Source organism: Pristis pectinata, chromosome 8 (genome assembly GCF_009764475.1).
Source record: "Pristis pectinata isolate sPriPec2 chromosome 8, sPriPec2.1.pri, whole genome shotgun sequence".
In the NCBI taxonomy this organism is placed as follows: domain Eukaryota; kingdom Metazoa; phylum Chordata; class Chondrichthyes; order Rhinopristiformes; family Pristidae; genus Pristis; species Pristis pectinata.
Window position 1 is genome coordinate 56,056,331 of NC_067412.1, and position 16,502 is coordinate 56,072,832.

Consider the following 16,502-nt stretch of genomic DNA (forward strand, 5'->3'; position numbering starts at 1 on the left):
GGCGCTTAGTGGCACACCAATGGTCACGAGCTTCCAATCTGAGAAACAGTCCTTGACTACCACGCTCTGACTCCTACCACTAAACCAATTGTGTATCCAGTTAGCTAGCTCACCCTGGATACCACGTGATCTAACCTTTCTGACCAGCCTACCATGTGGGACTTTGTCTACATGGACTTTAGCAAAGCCTTTGACAATGTCTACTGCCCTGCCCTGGTCAATTCTCTTGGTCATCTCTTTAAAGAAACTCGGTCAAATTCATGAGACACGATTTTCCACACACAAAGTCATGCTAACTATCTCTAATTAATCATTGCCTTTTCAAGTGCTGTTGGATCTTGTCCCTCAGAATCCCTTCCAGTAACTTTCCTACCACTGATGTTAGCCTCACCAGCCTGAGGTTAGATTCCTGGACTTGTCTAGGCAGCCCTCCTGAAATAAAGGCACAACATTGGCCACTCTCCAGTCTTCCAGTACCTCGTCCGTGGCCAATAACAGTATCTCTGCCAGGGCCCCAGCAATTTCTTCCCTGTCTTCCCTCTTTGAGTTAGGAGACACTTGCTCACACCCCATAGATTTATTGTGCGTTAAGACCACCAGCACCACCTCTTTTGTAATGAGGATATGTTCACATCACTATTCTGTTCTCTGAATTCCCTAGCTTCCATGATCTTTCCATGATAAATACATACGAGAAATCTTTATTTAAGACCTCGCCCATCTCCTGTGGCTCCACACATAGGTGACCATGCTGATCATTAATGGAACATGTTCTCTCCCTAGTTATCCTTTTGCTCTTAATATGCTTGTAGAATCTCTTGGGATTCTCCTTTACCTTCTTATCTGGCAAAGCTTTCACATGTTCTCTTTTCATCCTCCTGATTTCAGCCTTGAGTGTACTCCTACATCCCTTACCCTCAAGGGATTCTCTTGAGACCAGCTGCTTGTACCTGACATGGATAGTGAAGTAGGTTGTCAAATGATACAACAGGATATAGATCAGTTGGAGATATGGGTAGGGAAATAGCAGATGATGGAGTTTAATCAGAATCAGGTTTATTATCACTGAGTTGCGCGTTGTTAAATGTATTGTTTTGCAGCAGCAGTACTGTGCACAGACCTAAAAATTACTATAAACTACAAAATAAATAGTGCAATAAAAGGAATAATGAAGTCGTATTCGAGGGTTCATTGACCATTCAGAAATATGATGGCAGAGGGGAAGAAGCTGTTCCTAAATTATTGAGTGTGGGTCTTCAGGCTCCTGTACCACCTCGCCTATGGTAGTAACAAGAAAAGGGCATGTCCTGAATGGTGAGGGTCCTTAGTGACGGATGCCAGCAGAATATACCAATCTTTGTAAAAGGTCAGTCTATTTAAAAGTTCTATTTATCAGGAATCCGCCCATGTGTATATGTGAAGTGTTTTTTTTGTTAGCAGCACTTCATGGTATACAATATTTGGTACTGCAGGTTCATGCCAACTCTCTGCTGAATATGCATGTATATCCACAGAGCACAATAGAAGTTCAAATGGCTGTTGTACCATTTGGTCTTTAAATTTGCATGTCATTGTTACTCTCTTACTTGCACAAGAGGAGAGCACCTCACACAAGAATGGACCTGAAATGAACTTGCCACCCTCAATTCCTTTGAAGAAGAGTATAAATGAGTAAAGGATTGAGGTTTGGAGCCAGTAGGTAGATGTCTCCCACACTCGTTGGAGTTCAGCCTAAACCTGTCCGAGTGAGGTCAATCTAGTCAAGGTTTGCAGAGCAGCACAACCCAAATTCCTTTAAAAGTTTATTAAGTGAGGAAATAGTGCAAATAAATAATAGACTGGGGATAAGGTATTACAAGAAACTACTGAAAATTAAACAATTTTTAGGAAAAAATACAAATATTATCCATTAATATGACCTCTGTACTTTAATGCAGCTTTAACCCTGAACTAAATTTCAGTTCACATGTACTTTTCTCTAACTTTGACTCTGAATGTAACTCATTCCAGCAAGTGAGGAATCTGTCCCCATCTGAATGGATGATAAATTCTCTTTGCAGTTTGCTAAAGTTTTCCTGGTACCTTTTATTAATATTACAAATATCAAATTTGTGATAATTTGATTTCAGCAGCCTGTCCTGTGATTTAACTATTGTTTCACCAAGAATTTGAGTATTAACGTTTGCAAAGGCTTTGGGAATAAATCCAGACTTGGGGGTTGTTACTTCTTTTAGGTTTGTATGTGCTGCGGAAAGTTAGACCATTGGAGTTCAGTGAAGTAAACAGGCAGTTAAATCTAACAAATGTATGTCATTGTGTGTTATGATTGTTCTCCACCTGTAAGTATGGATAGCTACACCAGCATTTCCTTGCAGCCTATTTTACCAGTTCATTAAAAAGCCCTTTGGTTTCTCATGATATGCTGAGACATGAAGCTTGGCCAGTTTTTATGGTCACCTGGGCCTTTCTAATGTTGGTCTATTTTAATTGCATCCTTGCTGCAAGTTTGGCTGCTTATTCTCCTAAAGTTGAAGGAGTGGCACTAGCTCTAGAGTTTGTTTCTTCTTTGCTTCCATATTCACATACAACATTCAGTTATAAATTTCATGATGTGAGCTCTGTGGGAAAATGAATCTTGGGGTTAGATACTGTTTGACACTTTTCTGACATAATAGGATTGCACAAACCGACATAAATATTCAGAGACTGAACCACATCCTGCAGCAGTGTGCATAAAGCTTTCTCAACACTAAATGCAGTCAGTCATCTTGACCTAGCACTAGGGTGCTATGCAGAGCAAATGGTGTTGCCGGAAAGGCGCAGGATGTAGTTGTTTGCCATCAAAGTCGTCATCTACTTTGGAAAGTTCAGTGATGCAATGCATTGCCAGCTATGTTGCTCTTCCCACCAAGAAAGATAGCTGAAAAGTGGGTATTGAAATAGGTTGTTTATTTATCAGTGGGTAGCCACTGCATGACTGCTCCTGATGCTAGCCTGGAACTGCCTGAGCCAAAAAAAAAATGGAGGCCACAGATTACCTCAACCCTGCTTTCAGTGCCAGCCTTGTGACACACCAATGATGCATCTGTCCTTGCAATATTCAGCACAACTCTATCGCAGCTCCTGGGGTAGTTTTGGCCTAAGAGTTTCTTCCTTGAAGTGTAGGTAATTCTGTCATGTGCCTGTGTTCAACTGTACAAACTTTTGGGGGCTTGCACAGATACAGGCCCTTAGGCATCTTGTTTGGCACAGATGAGTTGGCCAATCTGCTAATCCTGTTTTCCTGCATTTGGCCCATATCCCTTTATTCCCTTCCTATCCATGTACCTGTCTGAATGCTTTTTAAACACTGTTATTGTACCTGCCACTACCACCACCTCTGGCAGATTGCTTGTAAACATGTTGATGTGCAAAGATACTCAAAAAAAAAACAGACATGCATGTTGAAAAGTTAGGTTGGCAGGTTTTGTATCAAGAAATGTTGCAGCATTTTAGAGTTTTGTGTGATTGGCAGCTTGTCTATTCTGAAAGGATGCTTTGGTCTTCTGACACTGCAGTGCTATAGAATCATTTAATGGGATACTTGAGAAATTTTCCAGTTTCCCAAATGGCTAGTCTATATCTGAATTATAGATGGTTGATTTTGTACACATTACTTTGATAAGCATTTGCTATTGAATCCGATGTGGCTGGACTAATTTCAATATGCAAATTATTAAATCTTTCTTGATTTAGTAATGCACCTGAAATTACTTAGTTTTAAATTTGCTGCAATTAGCTTAAAATGAACCCATTATACCACAATATGTGATCTTGTGGTTAACAGAATAATCCCCATCAGAATGTAATTTATACGTGCAAAAATATTAGGGGGCCATAATTACAATATGCATTTTAATTTGAGGCAATAGTTATCTGAATATCATATTGTATGATTGTATCTTCATCTTTGTGGATTCCCTTTTCAGGCTGCACTAAATACATAATAAGGGTTTTGATAACTACTGAAGATCTGAGTTTAGCAGTCACCAGCACCAGAACCAGAGTGGAAGCAAGTTGAGCTCAACATCGAGGAGCTGCTTAAGAGGATTACTGCAGTTGCAAATTTGAGTCTGCGCATGGCATTTGATAAGATTTCCAACATTTATTGTTTGTATCTTTGCAATCAACATTCAGTGATTACCAATTGGTTTGGCCAAAGGGTTAGGTTAGGATGAGGTTTTTGATTGGGCGTGACTGGAATTAGGATGCACATATTTGGACTAATGTGTCAGAAAAGTGTGCAATTTGGAGGTCTGAAAGGCAGTGGTAGTTTAAAAATGCAAGCAAAAGTCACTGGGTTTGGAGGATTTGGATTTCTGAATTGGGATTGCTGAATTCATATTTGGCTTTGCCCAACTGACAACCTGTTATTGGTAGAATATGGAACAGTACGGCACAGGAACAGGCCCTTTGGCCCATCATATCTGCACCAACCATGATGCCAAATTAAACTAATGTGGTCTGCCTGCATGTGGTCAGTATCCCTCTAATCCTTACCTATTCACGTCTGTCTAGATGCCTCTTAAACATTGCTATCTGCCACCTTCCCTGGCAGCGTGTTCAAGGCAACTACCACTGTGTGTGTGTGTGTGTGTGTATATGTGTGTAAAATAAATAAATTTGCCTTACAAATCTCTTTTAAACTGTCCCCCTCTTGCCTAGGGTTGGAAGATTTTTAAAAAGTCCATGAGAGAGGAAATTCATTTGTCTTGCAGAAAATCTTCCAAGTTCAATTGTTTTGACTATGTGGTCGATCTTGGATGTGCACTATTTGGTCTGGGTTTTGCAGCAGTAATGATGATGAAGCTTTCTGTAATATCCATAATTGCTGGTACAAAACCCAGGTTGAAGATTACAAAACAAAACTAAGAGAGACTATACTGCAGAAATTGCAAGATCTTGATAATTGAAAAATTATCAGTGATAGCTGTTGTTACTCCTTGAAAGTGGCAGCAAGATTTGGATTTCCGCATGTGAATGGTTTAACAGGGAAAATCAGATGAGCTGCTGGTGATTCAGCTCTCCTCCATATAATCCCTTCACTGCAATTATGGAAAATTGCTTGAACTGAAGTGAATTAAAGCTATTTATGCAATAGTTCCATTGTAAAATACCCTGAATACCTTGTGTTTTCGTGTCTGAGATTGGTTAATTTTTAATAGTGTATCAAAAAACATTTACTGCTTAGAGCCCTGTGGTTGTAATAATTATGTAGATTGCGTATATTTTGAAACATAGAAGGCATTACAGTTTTTACTTTTCCAGCATCTGTGTTAGTTTTAAACATACATGTGCCATATTTAGCACATGTATGTTTAAAACATTAATCAAACTTTGTATTTCGTAAAGATATTTTGTGCATTGCCTGAGAATTTTTTTGAAAATAATTGACCATTTAATTATCAGAGCTGTTGTTGACATGGTATAAATAAAGTTAACACCATCCAGGACACAGCAATGAAAAGCATCATATAAAAGCAAAGTCTATTACTTTATTGGGAGACGGCTTAAGGAGAAGGGCACACAATTAAGATTGGAGAGTTAATGCAGAGGAGAAAGGCTCTGAGCAGCTGTACAAGACACTGGTTAGGCCACACTTGGAATATTATGTGCATTTCTAGTCACCACACTATAGAAAGGACATGGTAGAGTTAGAAAGAGTGCAGCAGAGATTCACCAAAATGTTGTCTGGGATGGAGGGCTTCAGTTACAAGGAGAGATCGGAAAGGTTGGAATTATTCTCACTGGAGCGCAAGAGGCTGAGGGTGGCCTTGTAGAAGTTTATAAAACTGCCAGAGGAGGTGGTAGAGGCAGGTACAATCACAACATTTTAAAAGCATTTGGGCAGGTATATCAATAGGAAAGGAATAAAGGGATATGGGAAATGAGATTAATGTAGTTAGGCACCTGTGCTGTACAACTATGACTCAGTCTGTCCATCCATATTTGGCTATTAATTTAATGTCCTGATTCAGCCACCCTGCCTGGCAATCCTGTTAATTTACCGTAGAAAGAGATAATTTATTACTGTCTTCAATTTGTCACTTTTCATCCAGCACTTCTGTGCTTTTTTTTTGGCATGCTGCTTTGTCTGTTAATTCAGATACTGTTTTGGGTTAACTGCCTTTTTTTTTTAAATCTAAGTTTCTTGTGTCCCTACAAGGTTTCTTTTAGCTGTTAAATGAAAGCTATTGCCTTCAAACCTAGGAATCAGCAATGCTCCAGTTTCTTAATGTTGTCTCTGTCTAAACTGGCTTCTACATGTCATATTACGTGCAGTACTCTCAGTGTGACCTGATTGAGCTCAAATATACAGTTTTTGCGTGGCTACTGCGGATTCAGTCCAAAATGACATGGCAATATTGGCTTTGTTTATTGTCATATCACACTTCAGATGGGATCAGTAACTGGTTAACCAGATTACAAGGATTTCTTTGAACTACCTTCATAATGAAATTTCCTCAACCACAAGCTGTACATGATCCTGTCATTTAATATGCAGTGACTTGCAATTTGTATGGAACTTGATTTATTGCTGATCAAAGTACAAGTTTTATTGCAATTTATTAGTGTTCCCTTTAAATGAGATGGAAAAAGGATGGGATGAATGTAGCAGCTGGAGAAGAACATATTAGGGCTGATAAAAAGATGGTGAAATAGAATTCTACCTTATTTAATTTGGGATTAAGGGTAAACTTTGAGAATTTCCCAACATTGTAAGTGACGCTGTGGGGGGAAGGTGGCACAAATATCCTTTAATATTATTGACTGTTTAAAAATTATGACCCACATTTTTTTCACAGATGCTGCTGCAGTTTGGTTATCTACTGGAGATGGTTTGCAGGGTTGGTTATCTACTGTAGATGCTTTCCTTTAACATGGAGTAGTAAATGCACACCAGCTACTGGGCCAAAGAACCAAGACCTTTGGCTGTGGCCGTTTTACCCCTGAGCATGATGTGCTGAAGAGAGGTGCTCTCCCACGGTTTGAACATTGAGTTTGGAACCTCTGCTTTAAGCATCTTGTTGTTCCTCGAAACTCTGCTCTGTAAAGCTATGATTCAGTGGCAAGAGGGACCAAGCCATTGGAGCCATGCTCTGCTGCCTAGATATTAATGCTCGCACATAAAGGCAGGAACGCCTACAGCTCCCACCAGGTATTTGCACACTGGCTCACTGGCAGGCATGACGCACACAGCGGTTGTTGCCCACTGCCTGCCTCCTTGCTTCTCAACCAATCACCAACTCCTGAGCCTCATGGCATACCAGGCCCCCTAATGGCCCTTGACTGCAGCCGCACACGGGACCTGTACTCCCAAACCTGGCTCTAGCTGCACATGGTCTATGTCCCTAAATTTCTTCACCAGCTGCACGCCCAGCCCACATTCCCAACCCCAAGCGCTAGCCCATGTTTCTGACTCCCAGCTCCAGCCGGACACCTGGCCCACATTCCCACATTCCAAAGGCAACTTCCACTCCACGGTATGAAACTTGGGTCCTGGATTGTCTTTCGTGGACAATCTCAGACCTGAATACCACTGTGCTATTGTAGGTCAGGACTCTTTGACCTAGACATCATCATGTTGAGTGAGATATGTTGGGCCAGAGGTGGCCAGTTTAAACAACAAAGCAGTGGCCACACCACCTTCTAGAGGGAAAATTGGAAGAAGAGAAACACCTTCATGGAGTGAACTTTGATATCAAAAATGAGCTTGTTTGGTGTCTCAGTAACTCCTTCATCTCGTTATAATAAGGAACCATCATACTGTAGTCAATAGTGTATGTGCCAAACCCTGGAAGCTTCAGATGAGGCCAAGGAGGACCTCCACTCTGATATTTTAAAACAAAATGATCCTCATCTCAAAGGGAGACAAACTGATCCTCCCGAGTGAACTCAGGGTTGGGCGGGAAGCAAGATAAATCTTTGGCTCGGAGCGATAGGCAAAGAAGGAGCAGGGCAGGTCAGTTCCAATGGGGATCTTCTCTCGACAAAATGCTTAGAGCACAACTGTGTCATTATGAACACCCTGTTTCATCAGAGGAATAAGATGTCATGGCAACTTATTCAGGCCAGCCTTGCTGCTGCCTCTGATCAATAGATGTCAAGCAGGTCATACCCGAACTCGAAAAATAACAAAACCTTGGAGCGGACAGCATCCCTGCTGAAATTATAAAAGTAGGCTTTGAAGAACCTTGGTCACACATCCACAATCTTATTGGCCACTGTTGACAAGTGGAAGATATACCAGTGGATCTCAGACATGCCATAATCATGGCCATCTTCAAGTTGCAACTGTAGTAACCACAAAAGGTTCTCCCTGCTATCTGTCACAGGGAAAGTCATTGCCAGGTTTCTCCTCAACTGCCTTCAGTCAATACTGAAAAGATGTTCTCTGAATCAGTGTGGATTCCATCCATCCAGAGGCGTGGTGGGCATGAACTTCACTGTGCGACAATGCCAAATAAATGCAGAGAGCAGCACTAGTCACAATACATGTTCTTTATGGGACTTTGTTTGCTGCACAATGGCATGCAAACCATGATGCTAACCAATAGGTCTACAACAGAACCAATAGGTCTACAACAGAACCAATCTCGGTGAAGACCAGTGTCAAACAAGGCTGCACCATTGCCTCAACATATTTCTCGATTAGTCTTGCTGCAATGTTGCACCTCACCTCCTTCAAGCTTCCAACACAAGTATAACTAATCTCGAGAATAAATGCAAAACTGTTCAACTTGCAGTGAATACACTCCTAAATCAAGGCACCTGAACGTCAGTAGTTGAGCTTCATTATGCAGATGACACTTGCACATGCTCAGAGGCCAAGCTCCAAGACATCATTGACTTATTCACCAAAGCATACAAGAGGATGGACCTTGCACTCAACATCCATAAGACAAAGGTACTCTACTAACTTGCTCCCTTTGCACCACACTGCCCTCCAGCAATGAAGGTTTATGGCGAAACACTGGAAAATGTGGACTATTTTAAACAACAATGATCAAATTCACCACAACCTTTGATACTCCAGCACTGAGGGGAAAAAAATGACATTTGAATATGAAGACCTTAGATCTGGCATAAGACTTATTGTCTACCAGGCAGCAGCGATCCCTATGCTCCTGTTTACTTCTGAGATCTGCCAGACATCTCGTAAAAATACCACAAAATCTTCCAGGCCAGCATCCCCAATATGGAGGTTGGAGTCAGCTACATTGGGCTGGCAACGTAGTTTGTATACTAATAGTATAGTCCCAAGCAGTGGTCTCTGATCTTGTATGTTTGGACCCTGAAAGTGGTTCATAAAAATGCTACTGGGTTGGTCTGTAGCAGCTAAGATATGAGTCTGAAGAAAGAGCAGAGAGAATAAGACCCAGTGGCCTTAAAAATGAGGGAGGTATGAAGTGATATATAACCTTTGGTAAATGATCTGACAAAGGTAAATCTGTAACACCAATACATATTAAACCTCAAGAGTAAAATGAGATGTGGTTTAGTAATGGTAATTTGGGACTAATGTTGAGAAAGTACCTGACACTGAATAATCAACAAAGGGTGGATTTTTAGGATAGTCCTGAGGGCAGTATTGTGCAGTCATTTGGGGCACATCCACGTTTTATGAAAAGAACAATGTTTGACTTAATAAAGTCTGACTGAGTTAGAATAGTTTGAATAGCCTCCTTTATCACCAATCTTGAAATCTAGAATCTGTGAAAATCAAACTGACACCATTCTAATCCTGATGTCTGTTTGTAGATTATGGAATCCTGAACCTTGTGTTCAGTGCTATAAAACACTGGCACCCAATTACTACCGAGAAGAGATGTACTGAATCAAAACTTTATTTCTGACTTGTCATATGTGGGGGAAAAAATTAACAGCCTTTCTTGTTGTTGGCAGGGAGAGTAAAAATACTGCTGTCAATGAATGAATGTTCCAGTGACAATGGCAGAGCAGCCTCCGCTAGAATCAGCGGTAATAAATGAAGTTCCATTTCTGCCTCATATGGTCAATGGAGATGGTGGACAACAGGTGAGTAATAAATTTAAAGGTAATGCATATGGTGTTTGGTGCCTTCATTTTAGAATTTGAAAGCTTAATTTCATCTAAATGTAAGGCAGAATGTATCAAAGTTTATTTCAAAAGACTGAAACTTGTTCTTTTTTTGTGCAGTTAGATCATTAACTAATCCTTTACGGGATGCTATTCTCTATTTGGATTTTGGATCTTGAAACTCACTTGAAAAATGCTTCATGTGACAGGTTTTCAATCTGCCTATTTCTTGCTTCTTTGCATATAAATGTTTGTTAGAATAGTTATTGTTATACAAGTTCTATAGTTCTATGATTTGAGCTTCATAGCAGTTTGCTTAATTCAGTCACATTAGATTGTTTAAAAGCCAGTTATACTTTTACAGCCTAAATCCAGACACTTATGTTGCAAATATGTTATGAAATTTTTTTTAGGAATATGGAAACATGAGTAGATCATTTAACCTCTTGAGGATGACCTGTGACTTAAATTGGTAAATTGATTTATTATTATCACATGTATCGAGGTACAGTGAAAAACTTGTCTTGCATACCGTACATACAGATCAATTCATTACACAGTGCATTAATGTAGTACAAGGTAAAACAATAATAAAGTGTTACAGAAAGTGCAGTGTAGGTAGACAATAAGGTGCAAGTTCCTAACAAAGTAGATTGTGAGGTCAAGAGTCCATGTTATCATACTAGGGAACCGTTCAATAGTCTTATAACGGCGGGATAGAAGCTGTCCTTGAGCCTGGTGGTATGTGCTTTCAGGCTTTTGTATCTTCTGCCCGATGGGAAAGGGGAGAAGAGAGAATGTCCTGGGTGGGTGGGATCTTGTCCTGGGTGGGTGGGATCTTTGATTATGCTGGCTGCTTTACCGAGGCAGCGAGAAGTGTAGACAGAGTCCATGGAGGGGAAGCTGGTTTCCGTAATATGCTGAGCTGTGTCCACACCTCTCTACAGTTTCTTGCAATCACGGGCAGAGCAGTTGCCATACCAAGCTGTGATGCATCCAGGTAAGATGCCTTCTATGGTGCATCGATAAAATGTGTCAAGGGGAACATGCCAAATTTCTTTAGCCCCCTGAGGAAGTAGAGGCGCTGGTGTGCTTTCTTGGCTGTGGCGTCTACTTGGTCGGACCAGGCCAGGCCATCGGTGGTGTTTACTTCTAAGAACTTGAAGCTCTCAATCCTCTTGACCTCAGCACTGTTGATGTAGACAGGAGAAATTTCAATTACAGGTCCTAAACCTATCTCCCTTCGTAATCTTTTATTTTTATTAAATGTCTGATAATCACAGATTCAAAATGCACATCTGACATATCTCAATAGTTCCAAATTTCTGCTGCCCTCTTCTACATTCCTGAAGGGTTTAGCTTAAATTTTTAGACCCTTTCCCCTGTCTCACTGGTGTTCAACATTTTTGAAGACAAACCAAATTGACTGCCATCTGAGGGCCAACAATGTTTTCTTTTAACTGTAATCAACTGAATACTAAGATTTTTGAAGACCTATGTACCAAAATTTGTTAACAACATACTTTATGTAAGATTTCTGCCAAATAACAATAGCCGAATAACAGTTTCTTTCCTTCAATGCAATGAAATGTGATTGGTGCTTATTGCATAATTTGCTTACAATCTTCTTTTCTATAGCCCTTATCATTGTGTGTCTAGCACTGATAGTCTTTTGTATTTTGATTGAACCAGCAATATCTCAAAAAAATGGATTGTTTTCTCTAGGTCATCGGAGTTGGGGGATGATCTGATAGAAGCAGGTAAAATTAATAGAGCATAGATAGGGTAGATAGTATTATTCCCACGGTGCAAATGACAAATACTAGAGTGCATAGGTTTAAAGTGAGAAGGGGAAAGTTTTTATTTGTGGAGAGTGGCAGGTGTCTGGAACGGGCTACTAAGAGAAGTAGTAGAGGTAGATGCAATAGCAATATTTTAGAGGCATTTAGACAGACACATGAACTGGCAGGGAGTGGAGGGATAGGGACCATGTGCAGGCAGATGGGATTGGTTAGATTGGCAACATGGTCGGCACAGATATAATGGACCGAAGGGTCTGTTGTACTGTACAATGTTAGTGTCTATGTTATCTGCTTCTTGGGTGTCAAAATGTTGATGAGATGATATTTCCTGCATTTTCCCCAAGGTTGATCAAGGCTGTGGCCCAGAACTTCTAACTGTACTCTACAAGGATTTTTATATAACTGCAGAAGAACCTGCATCTTGTAATCAGTCCTCCAGATACAGTATTAGTCTTTTTGATTATTTTCTTTACCAGTCCATGACTTATCCATGTGCATGAGCCTCATTTAGGAAGTGTTGTATATTGTATTCAACTTACATTGGATGATTTCACATTGCCTATGCTGAAACTTATTTGCTGCAATTCTGTCCAGTATATTTGTTTGTGGTAATCTATATTGCTTGCAAAACTAGCCATCTTTTTGTCATTGACAAAGTTGGATACATGACTTTTCAGCACATAAAATCATTTGTAAATACTCAACTACAATATTGAGTCATAAAGCGTAATAAAAGGCCCCTTTGGCCTGACATGTTCATGCTAATCATCATATGTATCGATGCTCATCCAAATTGCTGGCACTTGGTCTGTACCCTTCTATGTGTCGGCAATTCAAATGCTCGTCACAATTCTTAAATGTTGTGAGAATACTGCCTCCATCACCCACTCAGGCAGTGTGTTCCATAGATCCATGTCTGAGCCCACTAGTCTCCTAGTATTTATTTGATGATATTTCTTGTTACTTAGTCAAATCAATAAAATGCCTTCAATTCCATGAGTTTTCCATGCATCAGTGGAAGCCAAACCATTAAATATATTCAAGAAGGGAGTAGATGTATTTCTAATCCGAAAAGGGAACAAGGGGTATGTGCAGAAGGCAGGGGACAGAATACTGGATAGTGAGGTGAATGGTGGAAAAGCCTACTCATCCTCCTCCTTTTCTATGTTTCATTCCATTTATTTTGTATATTATTTACTTGTGTAAATTTGCTTAATGTTTTTTCATTAAAATGTTGGATGTGATTGCTGTCATTTTGAAGTTGCAAGTGGAATCTTATGGAACTGCAAATTAATTTCTAATAGCTATAGCTTTTGAAGGCATTTTGTTTCCTTGGTTTACAACCTCAAAATGGAACTCAAAGATATTATCAATGGCAGAAAAAATTAAGAATGAACTGAAAGATGGGGTTAAAAAGATGAAACTCGCTCAACGAAAAGGTTAGTGGTGTCTCAGGAGCACAGCGGAATGATGACTAGAAATATTCTGAGAAAATGGGGGAAAAAGCAGTGGTGTGAAAATTATGTAATGTAAGATTAATCTATTAAATGACAAGTTCAGTGCTTTCTCATTTGAAATTGAAGGAAACAGAATGAAACTATGGATGCAAGAAAGAAAAGCAGTTCATGTTTTGGGCCAAAGACCCGTCCAGATTCTGTGTTGTTCCCGTCAACACCTTTTTATTGGTATTTGACCCTGTTCATTCTGTGAATATTGTGTGGTTGGGGGGGGGGGGCGCGGAGGTGGTGGAGGTGGCGGCGGTGAAGAATCAAAAGTCCAAATGTACATTGTTCCCAAACTAAAGATTATAAAATCAGTGAGCATCTCTTCTAAGAAAAATAAGAGTTTCATTACTGATATCCCAGTTTACTGATCCATTCTTAAATACACAGAGTTGTGTTGTCCAGTGGTCATATTTAAAGCAATTGAGAAAGGATAATCCCTTGGGACCTTGAGAAAGTGTGCATGGTAACATGTTAGATAATTTGTTGGAGTATCACCCAGAAGTCTGACCACTGATTTAGAGCCAAGTCCTTCCTCTAGTAGTTGGGGAATTTAAATTCAAGCAATTAAATAAATCTGGAACTTGGAAAAAAGCCAGTCTCAGAAAAAATAATAATGAAACTTCCAGATTTCCATTAAAAACCCATCTGGTTAATTAACGTTCTTGCCAGTCTAACCAATTTATAATTTCTAGCCAACTAAAGTGGTTCAGTTTTAACTGGCTCCTCCATCCAGTGGCAATGAGGGATGGATGAGAAATAATTTTTTTTAATTCTTCCCATATTCTCGTCAATTCCCCCCATTGTATCTACCACTTGCACATGAGGGAAAATTTAGAGTGGCTAATTAACCTACCAACCCACACATCTTTTAAATGCAGGAGAAACCGGAGCACCAGAGGGACATCCATGTGGTCACAGGGAGGATGTGTAAACTCCACACAGATGGGACCTGAGGTCTGGATTGAAGCCAGGTGTCTGGCACTGAGGCAGCAGCTGTGCTACCCATTATAAATCAGGAACTGAAACTTTCCTGCTTTTTCCTCAGCAGGAGATTTAATTATTGACAATCAGTAAGATCTAATTGTGAATGAACTTATGGTGATAAGAATCCGATTGTGTTTTCCTTTAGGAAGGAATCTTTTTCTCTTTGTCCACTTGAATGCTAATTACAATCAGCTGGACAAAAATTACTTGGATAAAAATATTGGAAGAGAACTTGGACAATTCATAGAAATAATGAATATTTTTTTAAAAATTGTGAAATTGTAAGAGATTTCATTATGAGATTGAAGAGGAAAAGTAATACTGTGCAATGATGAGGCCCAGAATGATTTGCTCATAGCCGGTCAACATTTTATGTTCTGCTAGCCTAAATTTTGTTGCCATGGAGAAAATAAGAGATATTAACTGTATTATGCAATTCACTTCCTGTGTACAGCATGTGTTTGTTTAGCTGCCATCCATACTATTTCAATACTTCAGTTTTGTTACAGGATGCATTGGATTTTGCAGGATTTTGCTTATTAACCTAGACAATGGCTAGAAATACGTATCTATTTTAAATAGGTGGTGACTTGTGGAGATGGAGTTAGCAAAGTATCACAGTTTGTTATTTCCTTGAGTGTTTTGTGTTTCAATTTCCTCAAGTAATATGTATTGCATCCTTCAAATTGCACTTGCCATGGAAACATGATGAAACGTGATTGTCTGGCTGTCCAAATGTAATAGAAATATTTCAGGAAAATATAGATGCATGACCTGACTATCTGCCACACTGACTATGAACCTACCAGCAAACCTTTACTCCAAAATTTGAAACCATAATAGTACTGACCTCCCCTGATCTTGGCTAAACATTAAAAACATTAAATAACATTTCAGTTTCATTTCCTGCAAAATCCAATGCATCCTGTAACAAAACTGAAGTATTGAAATAGTATGGACGGCAGCTAAACAAACACATGCTATAATAAATTTTGTAATAAATGTTGCAGTTTATTACAAAAGCAAAATTTTAAAATAATCTTAAAGCAAAGCAAGTATTTTTTTTCGCAAATTGTACTTCAAGAATTTGCCCCTCAGCTCCCTTTTCCCCCTCACTTTAAACCTATGCCCTCTAGTTTTGGACTCCCCTACCCTGGAGAAAAGACCATGACTATTCACCTCATCTATGCCCATCATGATTTTATAAACCCCTATAAATTCACCCCTCAGCCTCCTTCCCTCCAGGGAAAAAAATTGTGCTTCAAGTACTTCACACAATGGGTATTTTTGAACAAATGTCACATGCCAGGAAATGGTGGAATATTTGCTAGTTTTTGGAATGAGTGCACCTCCAACAACACATGAAGTCCAATGTGATTAGAGATGGGTTGATTATTGCTTCATCTAACATGCTGGATATTCACACCATCATCCAGCTGCAGTCTGTATTATTTGCAAAATGCTTTGCAGTTATTCTCCTCAGCTGTTCCAACAGCATCTCTGCATTCTGCCACCTATACTAACAAGAAGGACGGAAGAAGCGGCACAGGGGAACAGGCAACCAACGTTTGCAGCTTCCCTCCATTTATACACCATCCTGACTTGTATTTATTTTGAAGTAGGACATCTGGAAGTTAAATTACATATCATAATGTAAAAGTAAGATAAAAGTGCGTTTCTCCCACAGACCTAGTCTGGACAGAGGATTTAGCAAGCTCACCAGCACAAATAAAGAATAAACAGCCCACAGGAATGTTCTCTTGAAGATAAGTTCATCTTCTCCAATGGTAACAGGATTATACCAATATTAGCAAGGTCCATGGCCATTGTGGGCTTGGGTTAACACAATAATATACAAGGCTGCACAGACAAAAATGTATAGTAAAGATTTAATTGACATATCCAGAAGCGCTAATTATATTCCATGTTTTCCCAAAACACATTGGCTTTAAATAGCTAAGGTAGGTGGAACAAGAGATTGTGACACAGTTGGCCTCTAGGGAAAGACACATAGAAATGATCATCTTCTCCTGAGACAGTGAAAATAAAAAAAATGCAGATACTGCAAATCTAAATTAAAAACCAAAAATGCTGGAAGTACTCAGCAGGGCAG

At 39.6% G+C, this 16,502-nt stretch overlaps 1 protein-coding gene across 1 annotated transcript in view; it reads left to right on the forward strand.

The window, feature by feature from the left end:
• The window catches only part of LOC127573137 (fibronectin type-III domain-containing protein 3A-like), a 144,314-nt gene that overhangs the window by 36,985 nt on the left and 90,827 nt on the right, over positions 1-16,502 (forward strand). Inside the window, exon 2 of the mRNA XM_052021068.1 lies at positions 9,946-10,077. Coding sequence (XP_051877028.1) covers positions 9,973-10,077 — 105 coding nt within the window. The 5' untranslated portion in view covers positions 9,946-9,972. The remainder of the gene's footprint in view (positions 1-9,945; positions 10,078-16,502) is intronic.